The 19,866-nt window shown below is 30.0% G+C and overlaps 1 protein-coding gene across 1 annotated transcript in view; it reads left to right on the top strand.

Moving 5' to 3' along the window:
- The window catches only part of Hr3 (nuclear hormone receptor 3 ROR-beta), a 136,259-nt gene that overhangs the window by 89,567 nt on the left and 26,826 nt on the right, over positions 1-19,866 (top strand). Inside the window, exons 3-5 of the mRNA XM_075361678.1 lie at positions 4,696-4,867; positions 8,460-8,647; positions 11,759-12,031. Coding sequence (XP_075217793.1) covers positions 4,696-4,867; positions 8,460-8,647; positions 11,759-12,031 — 633 coding nt within the window. The remainder of the gene's footprint in view (positions 1-4,695; positions 4,868-8,459; positions 8,648-11,758; positions 12,032-19,866) is intronic.

Below are 19,866 nucleotides of genomic sequence, written 5' to 3'. Positions count from 1 at the left end.
CTGCAAGCTTGCCACATATGCTCTTTTTATTTTATTGTTTATAATACTGATAGCATAGTTTCATATATTTCTTTCATGTCAACTGCATGAGCTAATGGAATGGATGGCTGTTTGTCACCATTATACAATAAAACTGCTTTCATGCCAACATTAGAAAAGCCAATAAAAAGACACCATTCTTCAGGAATATGCTGAATTCCAAGCTCTTTCATCAAGCTGTCTACATTAGTACAATTGCACAATGAATTTTTCATAGTAAAATAAGTTGAAAGAGTTTTATTTCGTGTTCTAAGGGTAGTAACTTTTGTTTTTTTCTGCTAAAAGATTCTACTTGTACAGTTTAAACCACAGAAGTTCAGCTTGTTGCTTTGATAACTTTAAATAGCAAACTAAATCATTAAGTTCATGTTGTTGAATTAAATGAGCAGATTTTTCATCAGTTACAGGAAGAAATTCTTCAACATTATCTACATCATCTGCTTCATTTTCAGATTGTTCTTCTAGCAACATCGGATTAGATGGTGGTACAGGAACAGCTAACTCCTCTCCGTGTTGTACCGGCTTTAGAGCTGAGCATCTGCATATTTTATGAACTTTCTATTTCTAAATGAAAATCCAAATATATTTGTCAAACAAGAATAGCAGTTGGTGAAGTGATCCTTAAGTTCATGCCAAACCATCAGTATAGTAAATGGCATGGCTCATTGTTTCCCTTTCAACCGTTCAGTTACAGTTACTGAGCATGATATGTAAATAACTTGAGGCGCTCAGATTTTATCTTGATCCCCAAGTGCACAATCAAAATAAAATTTTTAAACTGATTTTATCGATTCAGAAATAGTTTTTATTTGAGATTTAGGGATAAATTTACCACAGACATAACAAAAATTGTCTGGATGATTTGGACATCCATAAACTTTTGCAGAAGCTATGTTGTAGCAAATAAAAACAAGAAAAATCACTTTTGTATTATAAAGAATTGATGAAAATACAGCAAAACACTAATTACTCCGTGAAACACAATGCACAGTATTGATAAGTGAAGCTAGACTGAATAAGATTTTAAGCTCTGTAGTAGGTAACAACAGATGTCTCTATGATGTCATTATACAGAAATTTTTGTATGTGTCTACTTCTCATGATACAGTGTATATGCTTATTTATTTTTTCTTTATTAAGCATGTATGCATATTGTTTAAGAGTAAAAATACAGAACTATTCTTAATTGTAACCAGTAGTTGATCAGAATGAGTTTGTAATAAAAAATTTTTACAAATTTACAATTTACATAAAACTTTATGCGGTAACACAATTTTTCAATAGCATATTTGAAATCAGCACCCAAATTACAGTGAGAAAAGTTGTGTAACATGTTAGATACAGATTTTGTGTTGACTAGTGTTATTAGTGTGGATGAAGATATCATTTTTAATGTTTTCTAATTAATTTTGCTGGTCCTGACATTTTAATTACTCCTTTGATATGTTTTTATCAGTGGCTAAAGTAAAGAGTTAATAAAAGTACATACCCTACTGTCTCTGACTTTATTATTAAAAGAAATATGGAAAGGCTATTTTATAATTTACCTGTTTACATATATTTTGATTTGTGTGTTGTTGAGCTACAGAAAATATTCTTTTATATGATTAGACAACACATTTAAATTAGATAATCATTCTTCATTATTTTGAGGACGTCAAGGGTTTTTTCATACCATCATTTGGTGACTCAGTACAAAGTACTCATTCTTAGTGTTCAGCCATTAGGGCAGGTCCTCTCATGGCTGCTGTTCTCCACCTTGATCTATCCTTTGCTAACCTCTTTGTTTGCATGTATTTTCCCTTTTCCATAATCTCATCCATTATTTGAAATCTCTTCCTTCCTCTTCCTTTCCTTCTATTCACCAAGCCTTCTATCGCAACCACTAATGAAGACCTTCTCATACAATGTTCTAGCCAGTTCCTTTTCCTATATTTAATAACATTTAGCATTTTCCAGTTTTCGTTGATTCTCCTTAATACTTCTTCATTTATTGCACAGTCTTACCATCTGCCATTCATCATTCTGCGTCACGTCCATCTTTTGAAAAGGATCTTTATTTATTTTTTCCCATTCAGACAGCATTTAATTATTTCTTCCAGATATATACTAAACTATGTTGGTGACATGCAGCATCCCTGCCTCAATCCCCTTCCAATCCCGATTCTTCCTGTCTTTCACCTCCTATCCTCACTTTTATTATCTGGTTATAGTATATAGCTCTTTTATTAAGTGCCTCTCTTTCGATTCAGCTCCCTTATTTTCCAAAATTAGCAGTAATTTATCCCATCTAACTCTGTCAAATGCCTTTTCATTTAGTAATATAACCTCCAAAGACACTTGTTCAATACAGCATGAGAAACTTACAAAAAGAGTTTATATTGGCATACCTATGATGATTACACATCATCCTAAATTCCTCATAATAGTGCCACATACTTGTTATGTGTAATTCATCAACAAATTATACCCTAATTTACATTTTACTGGAAAATATGTGCACAAAATATCTCTTAACTTCCTTGAATCAACCTTATCAGAAACAGACTACAAGACATTTTTAAAACGTATAGAAAATTCAGTACAACTAACACAGTTGTCCATAACAAATTTAGCCCATGGAGCATAAAGGTCTGTAGCATTTTGCAAATCTCATAACTTAATATACTTGTTTCTGTCAGCTGACATTTAAACTGAAAGCTCAGTATGATAAGACGTATGAGATAAGTTAATGTTTACTCACCCACACTTGTAAGCAATATACTTCATAAAATACAGAATTAAATCAAAAATACACCCAGTGTCAAGAAATAATTAACATCATTGTACATCAACCAACAGTCAGTCATACAAAGCTTCCAAAACATTCAGGAAAGGAAGTTACATTTTTCTTTTCAAAACACCAAACAGAATGTAAAGAAATACATAGGAAACTAAAAAAATTCACACTGAGATACAACAGCGCAGAAATATATAAAATAAACTGTAATGATTGCAGTTTATATACTTACGAGTTGCTGTGTGTCAGTGTGCAGTTTTTTTAGTTTCCAATAATAAGCTAAACTGCAGTGACTGCAGTTTATTGCATCTGACAGATTAAATGCATATCATCCCAAACAATATAACCCATAAACACAACTACAATATAAATTCTTACAAATTACCTGATATAAACAGGGTTCAAAGAAATTAACCTTTTCATGAAGCACCTGTGGATTTTCAGAAACCCAAAAATGCACATTTTGTTTATTAACAACTTTGTGTAAGTGGAAATGCGCCTCATCTGAAGACCAAACATTATTCAACAATACGTCTTGGTTCACAGTCCATTCAGTGAATGCCATTCTTTGATGTTTGCTGAAAACCATTAATTTAGGCAACACTGTTATTTTGTATGAATCCAAATGTAAATAAGTTTTTGAAATTTGCTGCAGAGATCACCAAGAAATCCCAAGTTGTACTGTTGCTTTTCTTGTTGATTTGCTCGGGCTTCTCAACAATGCTGCTCTGACTGCTTCAACATTCTGTGGAGAATGAACATTGACAAACTGTTTGCACTTACTCTCAAATACTGAACCATCACTGTCAAATTTTTCATAAAGTCTATCTATTGTTTTAAAACAAGGCCGACCACTGAGTTTGAAATGTGAATGAAACTGTTTTTCTGTAAACACCATACTTCTCGTTTCATTAAAAAACAACAATCTTTGCGCACTGTTCAACAATCAGTCTACCTTTGTCAGCCATCTTGGAACGATACACCAACAGTGCGCTCGGAAAAAGAAGAAACCATCTATCTCTATATAACTGGATAGGAGATTCTTATGGCGTAAAATACAACTAAGTGTTCAGTATTGAAGCATACTCCATCGCCGCAAAATGAGATGCTGTGAACTAAATAAAACCATTGTACGCTAGCGCGACAATACTAATGATGGTAGGGAAGTTTATTTTACTCAAGTTTATCCCTATTCTTACACTTACCTCTGTGCATGCGCAGTTTCATTTTATTTAGTTCTACCACTCATTTATTGGCGTTAGTTTATGCTTCAAATTTTACCAATTCCAATATATGGGATCCCCTATCCAGTTATACAGAGATCAGTGGAAGAAACTAATATTCATGAACTGCTGTCATTTCTGCCAACATAAAACACATTATTAATTAATTATTAACCTAAACAATTATTGCCAAAACAAATGTTGGATTATTTCATGTGCCACTCTGTAATATATATATATATATATATATATATATATATATATATATATAGAAACTTACATAATAATTACATATAAATCATGATATCTCAATACACTTAAACAATGTGGAATTTACCAACACAGTAAATTTAATTTTACCTTTAGCTTTACCATCAACCTTTTTGTTCCTTAGTTGTACCTATGGTAACTGTAACAAAAAGAAATATTATTAATTTTTTGACGTATAAAATATATTTTCTTATTAGGTAACATTCAACATCTATAATAAATCATACTGTTTAACTTCTAATATGCAATCTGATTTTAACCAATGAAATATTTTAATTTTATTATATTTTTATTTTTTGTTTGTAAAAGTCTTTTATTAATAAAATTTAATGTTTTTTTTGCAAATTTAATCACTGTTTAATTTTTCTTTTCTTTATCTTTCAGCTGTAAAATTTGGGCGGATGTCCAAGAAACAGAGGGAAAAGGTTGAGGATGAGGTTAGATATCACAGAGCTCAATTGCGGGCACAGAATGAGACAGCTCCTGACAGCTCTGTGTTTGATCAGACACAGACACCATCTTCATCTGACCAACTGCACACTTACAACAGTGCTGGGTAAATATTGATAGTTCATTAAATTAAATTACACTGTTACGTTATTAGAAAATTTTAAATAAAATTGTTCAGTATTACATGGGCATTTCAAAAAAACTAATTTATTATATATATTAAATGAAATATAAACCACCAAAATACATTCCAGTACTGGACAGCAGAATTTACATATTCATTCATGTTTAATTTAAAATTATCAAAAAGAAAACAATTTTGAGAAATTAATCAAATTTATAAACAAATATGTTTTAATGTAATTATAGAATTTAATTATAACTGAAGATGCAGTATCTAACAAAAATCGATTCTTGGAATTAATCTGGTAAATTTAACTTTTCTATTTACTATGTTTTGCTGGTTTTTATTTTGTTTAATATTGAATTGCATTAATTAAGTGGTCAATATGTAAATGAATTATTTGAATTTAAAATGAGTGTGTGTGTGTGTGTGTGTGTGTGTGTGTGTGTGTGTGTGTGTGTGTGTGTGTGTGTGTGTGTGTGTGTGTGTGTGTGTGTGTGTGTGTGTGTGTGTGTGTGTGTGTGTGTGCGTGCGCGCACGTGCGTGTAAATTGAAAGGTGTGATATTAACACTTTAGTTTAGTTTTTGTCACCATATTGGAATTTGAGCTAGAACTCCTAAGTAAATCGTAATATTTTTTCCAGTTTCTCACCCATATTGTATTGCTGCGTTCCAAACAAAAACAAATAGTCCTCCAATAATCCTAGGATATAATGCATTTATACCATTTTTAAATGAACAAGGGATGTAGCTACTCCTACGTACCAGCTAAAAAAAAACAGTAACAAATATTCAGGATACTTCTGGATAATTATAAAATTCACATAACTAGGAAATTGAAACAAAATTAACAATGTTTTTTTTTTTTTAATGAAGAATCACTGTCAGTTTTTTTGTACCACATTTAATGGTATGACATATTTATTACACCAAGAAAAATAACACATGGTTATAGTTGATGGTAGAGCTTATATATACTTACTTTGAATCTCGGTTGAAGATTATATTAAAATCTCATTCATTGTTCTGATTTTATCATAATAAATTATGATTTAAGTTTAAAAGTTACATTTGTTTAGCCTGTTTTTGTAAATGTTTACTCTTTCATGAACTAATATTTTTCATAAAGTAACAATAAGCATCTAATTTTATATCTAATTCCTTGTTAATTTTGCACCGTATCATTTTTCTTTTTCGTTAATATTTTAAAGTAGCATCGAATGCTATGATCATTAACCACAAAAAAATGCCACCAGTACGTCATGAACTGCACCCAGTATTTTTAACTTCACTAATCTGTGGGAATCAGTTCATTAAATATGGCCTTGGTCATTGACGTTTGCGTTTCTTTATGCTGTTCAATTTCTCTGCATGCACTCCTTGTGGCATTACAAAAAATGTTGTGGAACCTCCAGATTGTAAGAGATGCAGTATTACCATCCCACCCAGATCCATTGTCAGTACTATTTTTATTATTATGGCAATTCTTTTACATTACACTAATTTTCATTCAATTTTGACAAAATTAAAAATAAGAATTTTCATCAACTTTGACAATGATTAAACATTAAAAAATTTGAATAAGTGCCTTTATACATTTAATAAATATTAAAATACATCTAATACATGTGCTACAAAAAATACATGATTGTACAAATTGAGAGCTGGAGCTGCAGCTGCAGCTGCATTATTCTTGAGTTGTTAGCCCAAATCTACAGTAGTTGTCTCAATTGTTAGTCAGATCAACAAGCAACCACCACAAAAAATGTTAGATTCTGAAGTCTGCTGTCATCTAGTTATACAAGCATGAATTAAGTATATTTGGTGTTGTGTTTAAATATGTGTTTTTTTTAATAATTACTTTTACCACCAAACTCCATATTAATGAACTAATATAATCGCACCTGATGACAATAACTTGTTTCTGAAATATATAATTTGATACAAAAAAACACAAGATGGATGTAATTAAAGTATTTAAGCAGCTTAGAAAATTATAAAAATAAAAAATTATTTTAGTATTGTTATATTAATTAAATTATTATTTTCCTTCAAGGAATTTCTTTTACATACCATTTCATGGATGGTATAAACAAATTTCTTTGTTTACCCTGCAAAAGAGTCATGGCATGTAACAAAGAAGATTCTTATAAAACACTTGACACAGAGATATATCAGATCTTTTACAATGAAAATATTTTTTTTAAATGTTAATGTGAAATAATTAGGTAAAGATACATAAGTAATACTGATATTTAGAATAAGAATATCTGATTGCCTGAATGGAAATGTTCACAAATATTGAATGAAAAACATGAAACAGGACTCTTCTGAAGCAAGCCAAGAGTCAACATGAGTTGACAAAACCTTTTTGTATTTTTTTAATGAAGTTTAAATATATTCTATTATTCATAATCGGATTTCGGTGGAAAGTGAACAGTCTCTTTATTAATTATAATAAATGGTTATTTATATTTATTTATTTTATAAATATAATTTAACAAAACTTAACCTACGCTCGCTTTGCTCGCTAACCTTGACTAATTAACAGGAGTGTTTTGATTATTTAAATAATAAATAATTCCAATAATTACTGAATTTATTAAATAAATACTCAAAAAATTACAGTGTTAAATAGTCAAGGTTAGCGAGCGTTAAGTTAAGTTTGGTTAAATTATATTTATAAAATAAATAAATATAAATAACCATTTATTATAATTAATAAAGAGACTGTTCACTTTCCACCGAAATCCGATTGACTACTTTGTTTTTAAATAAAGTTGTAGCTGCGGTGGCGTTAATACGTAAGTATCACAAATTGTTAATATAATACAATTTTGAATAAATACTTTTTATTTTTTCTTCCTTTTTTATTTTATTACTATATTCTTTTTGTAATTTATTATCAGAAAAAAATGGTAAATTATATCTGTTATTTATTTATGTTCTCTTAATTTTCTATTTTGTTGTAATGTTTTATATAGTATTTATTAATGCACTACTCTGAATAAACAAGAAACTTATTGAAAGCAATATTTATTTCAAGTGCCCTATGAGTAGTGATAATGACAAGAAGTATAATAACTTATCTCAGAAGTATTAGAAAATATGTTGGATAGAAGGATTGCCTTTTGTTGAACCATATATAATGAATGATTAATCTTTTTAAAATTTTAATTTTAAAATCCGTGACATAGCATTTCTTTTAAAAACTGAGAAGTTTTTTAATACAGCTATGCTTTATATTAAGGTGATGTTACAAACATGGCAATCTATAACTTTTGTTTTAAATCTGTTGAAATAGTCACAATATAAAATATTTATATAGTTACAATGGACCAAATAAGTATATAATTGAAGTCTTATTTAATTCGACCTCTAGACCGTAACAACCAATTTGATTTTTCTTGAAATGATTACATTTATGGATATCAGTTCTTATTATATTATGCATTTATTTATTTTGATATTGTTCTTCATTCATCTATTTCCCTGTTGCTAAATGGATAGAAGGTAATTATAGAAAACAATTTTTATATCACTTTTATATAAATTTGTCTTTGCATTTTTATAGGTATTCATACAGCAATGATTTAGGGAGTTACAACAGCAGCACTTACTACAGCTCACAAGTCACTCCTGCTATGCAGTATGACATCAGTGCTGACTATGTTGATAGTACAACAACCTACGATCCACGACCCAGCATAGACCAGATAGCATCTGACACTGGTCAGATTATGACAAGTGTTGTCACAACAGGTAGAAAAATTCAGTATTATTTTACAAAATAAAAAGTAATAATTATGTTATGTCCTTTTATAGCTAGCTGTGCTTTTATACATACATGTATGCTAAATATCTATGTTGGGTTGCTTTGTATAAAATGGATTTAAAATATTATGCAAATAACACCATTAATAGGTAAATGGTTTATGTTAGAATTAGTCAATGTTATTAGATTCTAGACTTTTTGTTGTTTAGAAAGATATTTTTTAGCAAGAAAGGAAATATATACCAAAAGTTTATTTCAGTTTTGAGATCTATAAATTAGTTAAATCAGAAATATTCTAATGATTTTTTTTACATGAATGTCTAGTTTTTGTTTATATAGACAGAAATGTTTAACTCGTGTGACTTATCTGTAGATCTGGTTTATTACTCATGGTTTCAGTCTTTTTCTTTATTTCTTTTGGATTTTATTAATTTAATTTTCCAAGAGACTTCTTTTTGAGACATTGTGAAACCATCAGATTGTAAGGGAATATAGTTTATATGTTCAGGATCTGCCAAATGTTTGTCTTTTTTTTAAACATCATTTTTCTTTATAAATGTATTTTCATATGAAAGCAGTTTATGAGACAGAGGTTCAGCTTATTATAAACTAATATTAAATGCAGTCTGCCAAGGACAAAATTGCTCCTGAGCTGTCCAGAAAAACTCCCTAGAGACAAAATGTCTCTAGGGAGTCTAGAGAGGGACAAAGTCCTACTGTCAATGTACTGTGCTATATTGTGTGATAGATTTACTATTATGTATTATATTTGCTCCTTGAAACACAGCTATATATATATATATATATATATAATATATTGTATGTTATTTTTATTGGAGCAATTAAAGATTTTATTGAATGATCACAAACAATTTTATTTTCTAACTTTGCAGAGTTGTAATCATACATTAAATTATATTTGTTGTAAAAGATACTATGATAGACATCAAATTTTATTAAATTTTTATTTGCTTCTTAAAATTAGATGCACGTAGCTTATTTTCCATACAGAATGATCATTCAGTGACCACTCTGAGTTGCATTGTACCTAGTATCCTTTTTCAAATGCAATTTCATTGTTGCTAGACCATAATAAATGTAGAAATTTGCATTAACAAGTAGCCCCTTGCTAACGTTATGAAGAAAGTCTATCCCTAGCCAGGAATCAAGCCCATTAAATTATTTTAATAATTTAGTTCACTACTTCAAGTGAAGGAAGCTTCTTAGGTATTTACAGATATGTTCATTGACAGACAAAACATCTACTGCTAAACAGTGTTTAACTATATTTTTTTCTCATTAGTTCTTTTATGTAATCTGTAAAATTGTTTTATTATTTTAGATTCTTAACTTAGTTGCATATCTTATCTCTTTTGTTACACATTAAATAATGTATTTAAGACCTATCTTTGTTTAGAATTTATTGTTGATGAAAACTAAAATAGTTTTGATGGAAAATAGTATTTCTGTAACAAAGTAGTGTAATATTAAATTATTTGCTCTTTTTACCCATTTTTAGTTCTGGGAATTAAAAAATATGGTGAATATTTTTACTATACAATTAATGGTAAATTACAGAAAAAGAAAACAATTTTTCTCTACTATATTCATAGCAAAATTAGAACTTATTTCTGTCATCATTGAGCCACTTTTAAGTATGGATATGGCATGAACCACTGTATGCAATTTTATTGCATTACATTGTTTTCAATTTTTTATTTTTATTTTTAATTCATTAAAAGTGCAGAAACCACATTTACGGTCAGAAATTGATAAGAATGTAATTATGTTCCACGAGTATAATTTTGAAAAAAAAACAAAAAATATAATAAAAAGCATTATGTGTATTAGCTGGCTAATGCTTGAAACATTCATTTATGAGATAATTTAAAGATTTTGATTATATAAAACATTATAACAGTATATTTATGCACTGGTTATCTGTAAGATAATAAAGATCATAAGAAGGCCTTGGTGAATGGCCTTCTCTCAATGTTTCAGTACATATTTGCACAATATGTCTTACATTGTAGTACCTGGGTAGATACCCAGTCTGCATGTATGGACTTCTCTCTCTGTAGCTGTAGAAAATATTCTAACACAATTATTAAAGAGTTTAACAATTACATTGTTAGCAGATGTATAATTAGAGAGGTATGGTATTACTTCCTTTGAGAGTTATAGTTCAATTTTATGCAATCAGCACTTATCTTATTTTGCTACTGGGTCTGACAGTAATGTTTTATTAACTTAGCATGCAGTGTTCACACAAGTACTTAACAGGTATTGATTTTTTATCTGTGGCAGTATTATGTTGCCTTCCTGCAGCAGCCATTATATATCAGTTGCTTTTTTACTTTTTTTTGATAAGTAGATGTGTGTGACAGTGTATACTCATGACAAAAAATATTATATAAAATTAATGATGAAATTTGTGAAATGTTGGTAATGGTTTTTGATGGCAATAAATGGAAAAATTTTGATTTACACTTGGTTCAAATGGATTTCTTAGGTCTGAGAAAAGATTGGTGGATGGAAGGCCTGTTTAACTGTCAATAGTTGAGACTGATAAAAACAGTGAATTGTTCCATGCTACCCAATATAGTGAATTACACACATACTGGAAAACAACAGACCTACTATTCAGAAATGTTGAAGAAGTTGTGTGAAAGAAAACATGTATTAGTAACCTAAAGTTTTTGATGACAGTATGCGAATTCCAGTCTTTGCTCATGCTGTACCCTGGATTCAATACTTTTTATATTTTTTACAAGTTTTATTTGAAAATTATCTAAAAGAAGCATATCAATGACATCCAGAATAGAAACATAGCAGCTAAATAAGCCAATCCTCAAAATTAATTCCAGTATTGTTTTTAGGAATGTAAAAAATTCAGTGACTAAATGGCTTATACTTATAGATGACTAAATAATAACTTATAGAGATGCTGGGTATGGGATCTTGGTTCATAAACTTTATTGCCAGACCTAGTATTTGGTAGATATATGGTTTCCAGAATGCCAGTTTTAAATAATTTGAATCTCGAATTAGGATTTAGAATAAAATTAATTAATCAATAAATATATTTTGAATGCAAGGTGGTGGTAATAATGGTGGTAGTGGTGATGGCGGCAATGGAGGTGGAGGGAGTGGGGGTGTTGGTGGCAGTGGTAAATGTATATCTCCATCGTCAGTGCTTGCACACTCTCAACAAAGACCAGTTGTGGTGAAGCTGGAAGCTGAGGCAAATCAACAGCAGCCTGTCACAAACTGTGGCAGCAGTATTAGTGGTCCAAATACTGGGGAAACACTGGCCACTGGTTTTGTAGATAGCACAACTTCTAGACAACATGAAGATTCTTCATTACCTAGTAAGATAAATATGATTCTTGATTTTTTAAATTCAATACATGTGTGTGGAATACTTAAGTGAGGTACTGCTCAAATGTATATGAAATTAATTCTTCGAAACTGAATTCTAATCACTGATTTATCTTTCAAATAACCTCTTTGGAAGTGCACACACACTACCCCAGATGTTTTTCAGTCTCAGAATAATACAAGCCCAAATTTTGAAATCAATTAAGATCATAGGAAGCATATTTAGGTAATTTTTTACTCACTCCTTGACTCATATGCCATCGTTGACTTAGTATTTCTTTTGATAATCCTGCAAGAATATCAGCTCTAACAAAACGCTAACCTGCTTTGTACTGACGTTACATAATATAATGTGCTACAACTTCCATTGATTAAAGCTGAAAATGTCGTGGATTTTTCTGTCTAATATCCACAACTGATGGCTACCTGCACGCTTTGTTATTATACTTCTTTAAAGGGAGTTAAAACATATGTCATCATTACAGTCAATAGTTTGTCAACCAGTTATAATTTTTTTATTACTTATTTTTTCTTTAACTCTAGATGCAACAAGTCAGTTTTTTTTGGTTGGACTCAGCACTTAAGTTACATCAATAACTTTTCAGTGGTTTTTATGGAGATAGTTCTAATTGAAAACTAGCGAAATACTTTTACCTTAGATGTCATGTGATTGTTTATTTCTGTTTGCACATTCTTTTATAGTTTACTTTTTCATTCACCTATGTGCTTAAAGAAATTTTGTTTGCCAATTCTTTTATAATTTATTTTTACTGTTCTTATTTGTGGTTATATTTTTATGCACGACAATATTTGCAATTTCAAAGGTAAATTACAACACTGTCACTGTATAATCTAAAAGGTTTATTTATTATTTGATTATAATGTTGTTGTTTATTATTATCTAATGTGGATAAAATATAATATGAACTATTGGTAATATTTTAATTAGTGACAATGATACTGAAAATAAAAAATACTTCCATTGGCTTAAAGTTTTTACTGGTATCATGAAGTGATTTAGATGATCATTTATATTAAGAATTGTAATCATGATTTATTATTTTTTTTACTACGTGGTCAATGGAAGCAATATGCATACAATAAATATGTGTAAGGACTTTGTTTTTTCGAACTGTGTAAAATTTATGTTGTGTTAGTTAATGTATTTTTTATGCGATTCTATTTCAGTTAAAAAACATAGGATAGATAAAAATTAAAATTAGATTAGAGCAGAAAATTTGGGAGAAAATGATTTATGAACATGGTATTTAAACTATATACTGCAAATTTTATCATAATAAGAACTAGATAATAAAAAAAATTGAAGATCAGTTCTAGATATTTACCTTAGAAACTGGTATGTCTAGAATAACATATTCCATTTGTTTCCACTTTAGCGGTGACCAAATTAAACTGAAATGTGATATATACACTATTTTTACTCATCATTATTTGGAGAATAACATAAAAACATATTAAGTACCCAGACATGTTTAACGTGGCATCATTTTGTCGACTTAATAGCAAATAATTAATTTCCGTTATTTTAAGTTTTTACTTTTATGGGTTTTTTTTACACGGTAACCAAATTAACGTGCATTCCATGCACACACACACATATACACATATATATATATAAAATAAAGCTCACTAAGTGAAAGAATTTATTATCTTACTTTCAGTGTTTAATCATCTTCAATTTTAATTGTAACTTACTACATTATTAGTACATTAATAATAACTAATTTAAAGAAAAGGAAAATTAAATTTATTAAATAAATAATGACACATTACAAAATGAAGAAATGGAACTATGAACTCTTTAAATAAAAAAATTACATTTAAAAAAAAAAAATTATCATTACTTTTGTTAAAAAAAAAATAATAATAAACTATAAAAGTAATAATGATGTTGATATTGGTGTTTATCATAAACCTACAAGCAAAAACATAACTAATCATAAAAATTCCAGTCATCCATGTTTAAAACAGGTGAACTCTTTCTATAACATATGATTATAACAGAACATGGGTATATATTAGAAAAAAATTAACAGAAAATAATCAACTAAACAATAAACCAGAAAAAAGTAAAGAATTAAAAAAAAAAATCAAAATGAGAATGACACAAACTGTACAGAAAAAACTAATGTATGAATAAAATAACTTTATTAAAACAACATTTAACTCAAAGTTAAATAAAATATTTAGTAAAAAATCAATAAAGTGATATACAAGTTAAAAAATAATAGTAAAAAAAAAAATAATAAATAAAAGTACATAACATACAGCTATACAAATAATAAATTTAACTTTTCTCAGAACATATTAGAGTGAAAGAAAGATCATCCTAGTGTTGAAATTGCCTGAAGTGGCAGAATATCTCATTTTTAGCAAACACGAACTAACATGTAGAAAACAGTTTTGAGATAGTCAACAATAATGATAATAAAGGTAATAGATTAGAAAAGTTAGAAAAAATTAGATTTCTAAATTTCAGTCACATAAAATAATAAACCATCAAAAGGTTTATGAGCAGAACAAACTGTTATGTTGGCTAGAATTATTTTACATTCTGAGCTCTGAGACTTACGTAATAAAATTTTAGTAGGTACTCAGTTAAGATTAGGAGGTCTAGCTTTATCCTAACCCATCGGTTTGGTCTAGTGGTTAACGCATCTTCCCAAATCAGCTGATTTGGAAAGTCGAAAGTTACAGCGTTCAAGTCCTAGTAAAGCCAGTTATATTTACATGGATTTGAATACTAGATCGTGGATACCGGTGTTCTTTGATGGTTGGGTTTCAATTAACCACACATCTCAGGAACGGTCAAACTGAGAATGTATATGACTACACTTCATTTACACTCATACATATCATCCTCATTCATCCTCTGAAGAATTATCTAAACGGTAGTTACTGGAGGCTAAACAGGAAAAAAAGAGCTTTATCCTAAAGGTACATCAGCCAACAGGTTGATTGTGCAGTCACAAGGACAGGAAACAAGAGTGTATGATCAATTCACAGGCAGCCTCTACCAGATGACACCAAAAAAGCACTACCTCTAACATCAAGATCCCAGCTTCCACATTATGCAAAATCTAGCAGGGTCTGATCTACACCTGCAGAACTAGTGATGGGTGAACTAATAATAAAAAATCAAGGATAAGGAAAATGGGTGTGAGATGAGAAGGAAGCCCTACCCATCAGGATAAACTGGGATAGTTCACTATCTTAACCCACTGGTTGGTCTAGTGAACTCGTCATCACAAATCGGCTGATTTCAAAGTCGAGAGTTCTAAGGTTCAAATCCTAGTAAAGCCAGTTGTTTTTATATGGATATGAATACTATATCATGGATACCGGTGTTCTTTGGTGGTTGGGTTTTAATTAACCACACATCTCAAGAACAGTTGACCTGAGACTGTACAAGACTACACTTCATTTACAATCAATCATACATATCATCCTCATTCATCCTCTGAAGTAATACCTTATGGTGGTTCCAGAGGCTAAAACAAAAATAGAAATAAACGTTCACTGTCTTGCCCATGACCTAGCAAGTTATTGCACCCAACCTTTTCTGGAGTGTTAAAAATGCATATGCTATATAGCCAAGTCATCTCAGGGCAAAACAAAATGCCATTACTGTGCTAAAGAGCATGAGTTAAAATTCTTTTTTAAGAGGTGCAATTTCAAAAAGTGTAATTAACTATTGTTTGAGTATAGGATAAATAATGAAAAATATGTTTTTCCTATGTGGAGTGAAACACTCCATCAATCTGTCGGTAGGCCTAACACCACACCACTGTATTCAGAGGAAATGCTGCTTGACTCTCTATAAATCATCATTATAATTCCATAAGTAATAAGTTGATAATAAGTCTTTGGACTTATCAAGTCTTTTTATACAGTACCCCAGGAGTCTATCTTATATCTGATTTAAAAGAAGTTGAAAAAGTATATCTAGCTAGCATTTATTCATCCATCACGCAATGTCAACATCTCAGAGCCTAATGAAACTGTATTTTTTAGTTTTTTATAAATATATTTTCACTTAATTATCTTATTTATATTTTTAGCATATTTTAAACATAATAGTTTACTGTGAAATACTCATTGCATTATCTCCAAGTGGGGTGAATATTCTATTTCCTCAACCAGCAGAACACTGATAAGATTGACATTTGTAAGATTGTAATTACTCAAATGTCCTAGTTGCATCCTAATTTAAAATTGATTGTTGCTCAATATGCTCAATTAAACATGATCGCATTGATGATTATGGTGGTCTAATAATTCTTATGCACTGAAAATTAGGTTGGCAAACAAGAGTTAGCATTTTGGAGCTTAATAGTGCTAAAAGTCTAAAAAAAATTTATTTTTCACTAGGCAGTTCATAAAAAGGGGTTTAGAGAATCTTTTTTCCATTTCAATGGATGGGAACTCTCATGGAGGTGAGTTTAATTTCCATCACACATTTTAGGATGAAAATCACCAATTTTGATCAGTAGTTCAACTTGCAGGTTTGTCATTATTTCTATACCATTTCCTATTTTATCATTTTTATTTAATGTTCTCATTATTTTTATTACATTCTTCTCTGAGAAGGTAGAAATTATGTCTAAAACTGTACTCAGAAGTATCCCAGAGAAATATATAAAGTGATTAATATTATAAAATCTAACTTCTAAAAATTTATTTGAATCAATCTGCCCAATCATTCATTTAAAAAGGTGTGTGGATTTGTCAGGAACTGTTCGTTTATTTTTTTGCCAAAATATAAACACAGATACAAAAGATAAAAAAAAAATAATTTGTTATAATGACATGTAAAAATACTTTTATTTTTACGTTAACACCATTAACAGAAGCGAAAACCTCAACACCAGTGGTTGCTTCAATGAGATTGTACCATTACCATTATATTCTTTGCAAATCGCTAATCTACTGAAATCATTAGATTTCTGAATTATAATAATTTATTACTAATTTTTTATTAGATTTATAATTACATGACATTAATGTTTAATTAGTCTAATTATATAAAACATAATTGCTATATTAAAATAGAATGCAGTATCGCATCCTATTACACAAATAAATTAGAATACTAAACTACAGCAATCTACAATTACAATTTTGTAGTATTATAATATTAATATTTTACATGTACTATAATATTACAATACTAAAAATATTTATCACTGCCATACTAGAGTATATAATTATACTATTATATAATTACAATAATAAAGTATAAATACTACATTTACAATACAACAATGTTATAATACAAAAGGATTACAACCCTATTACATTATGGTCTTTAAGCATTACAATATTACACCACCCATAATCATCATTTGGTGTTCTGCCTGGCGGTAGGTCTCTTATGTCACTGTTGTCTCTATCCATTTCTGTCCCAAGTCTTCTCCTTCATCTTCTTTTAGTTTACAATCTTCACCTCATCTATTAACTTCATCCACCTTTCCATTCCCTTTTTGCTGACTCTTCCAATGCAGTTGTTAAGATCTCATTTCCTCTATCCACATGTTCAAACCAATTACCTCTTCTTTTGTGTACTTCCCACATAGGTGTTCTTTCTTCTTTAATCATGTTTATTACTTCCTCATTCCTCACTTTATTCATCCATCTTACTTTCTTCATCCTTCTTCATACCCACATCCAAAATCCAGTCTTCCTCTTCTGCGTTATTTATACTTTATTTCCATACAACAAGACGGCCTATATGTATTTGACTAACCTCTTCCTTAACTCTAAGACAAGACTTCTGCTACATAGAGGTTTCCTATGTTTACTGAAAACTTCCCTTTTCATTGCTATCCTTCCTTTTTTTTCAGTTTTTCTCTTCCAGATGTCTATCACCATAGTCCCCACATATCTGTGATTTTTTTTACTTTTTCTATTCTTTCTTCACTTATCCATAGCACTAAATCCTCTTTGTGGTTTACTTACATTACTTTAGTTTTCCCTATATTTATTTTTATAACATACTCTCATTCCTTCCTCCAAGGCTGTTACCAATCTTTGAAGTACATCTGTGCCATCAGCTAGAATTACCACATCAACAAACCTTTTATTTCCTATCCTCCAATACTTACTTTTTCTTTTCTTTCTTTTAATATATTCCTTATCATATCTTCAATGTAAATGTTGAACAGTATCAATGAGAGGCAGCATCCTTGCCTAACACTAGACCTAGACCCACTCAGTCAGTCATATTCTTACTTATTTTCATTCCTGCTGTTTGTCTCATTTATAATTCTTTAATTAACCTTCTGTTTATCCATTCTACTATTTTTTCTATTTAAAAATCTCCATCATTTTCTCCCAATTGAGTCCATCAAATGCCTTCTCTAAATCTATGAAACGCAGACTCATTCCTTTTCCTCTTTTTAAATACATCACTCCAACCATCCTTAGTAATCCAGTGGCTAGTCTGGTTCTTTTCCCTTTCCTGAAGCTAAACTGTTCCTCTCCTGGATTCTCTCCATTATTCTTACCAGTTTCCTGTTTAGGACTCTTAACAATATTTTAATGGCATGAGCTAAACTTATTGGTCTGTGTTCTGTACCAGTTTCTAAACTGGTAATAGTTCAACTATTTTTTCCACTCCTTTCTCATTTAAGCATTTATAAATTTCTAGGAAAGTTCATCTATTGCAATTGATGTTTTTATTCTTCATTCCTTTAATTGCTTTCTGTTCTTCACTTTTTAATATTGATGATCCTTTATCCTCTTCAGCTACCTCCCATGCCTTATTTATGTTTAGTTCTTCAGGTTTCTCTCTTGTTATATACAAGTCCTCCAGACATTCCTTCCATCTTTCTCTTACTTATTTCTTCTCATTTTACCATCCTTATCCTCAATCTTTCTCATGTTACTATTCTCTTTCCATTTATCCCATCCTCTTCACCTTCCTATAAATCACATCATACTGCCCTTTCTTTTCTAGATCCTCAATATCATAGCATTCTTCTTTCATCAATTTTTCCCTAGCTTTTTTTATTTCCCTCTTTAACTCATTATTTAATTTGTGTTGCATCAGTTTTTCATTTTCTCCTTTTTTTTCTTTTTCCTGTTTAGCCTCCGGTAACTACCGTTCAGATAATACTTCAGAGGATGAATGAGGATGATATGTATGAGTGTGAATGAAGTGTAGTCTTGTACATTCTCAGTTCGACCATTTCTGAGATGTGTGGTTAATTGAAACCCAACCACCAAAGAACACCGATATCCACGATCTAGTATTCAAGTCCGCGTAAAAATAACTGACTTTACTAGGACTTGAACGCTGGAACTCTCTACTTCTAAATCAGCTGATTTGGGAAGACGCGTTCACTACTAGACCAACCCGGTGGGTTTTTTCATTTTTTCCTGCCTTATTCGTACAGCACCTTCTTTCTTACAATTTGTTTAGCATTTTTATTATTACATGGTTATTGTCCATGGTTTCTTAGCTGTATTTACCTCATAATAGCCTACTTATCCCTTTGTTGTTTATACTGTGAAATTTTTTACTCTCATCTAGATCTCTTCATTGTTTTCATTTTCCTTTTTGCTTTCTTTAATTGCCTTAGCTGGTTTTTCTCCCATTGTTCCTCATTCAGTTTCTTCAACTTCCCTTTCCATTTCTTAACTACTTTCACTTTCTTTACCTTTTTTACAGCTATTTCATTTTCATCACAAGTATCACATGAACATTACTGATATCTGCACCTGGTAATCCCTTGGGTTTCTTAACAGTATTCCTATGCCTTTCATCTACTAAGATAAGGCCCTAACAATATTTTATATGGTC

This window comes from Lycorma delicatula, chromosome 4 (genome assembly GCF_047948215.1).
Source record: "Lycorma delicatula isolate Av1 chromosome 4, ASM4794821v1, whole genome shotgun sequence".
Classification (NCBI taxonomy): Eukaryota; Metazoa; Arthropoda; class Insecta; order Hemiptera; family Fulgoridae; genus Lycorma; species Lycorma delicatula.
This window is presented reverse-complemented; position numbering and strand designations above follow the sequence as displayed.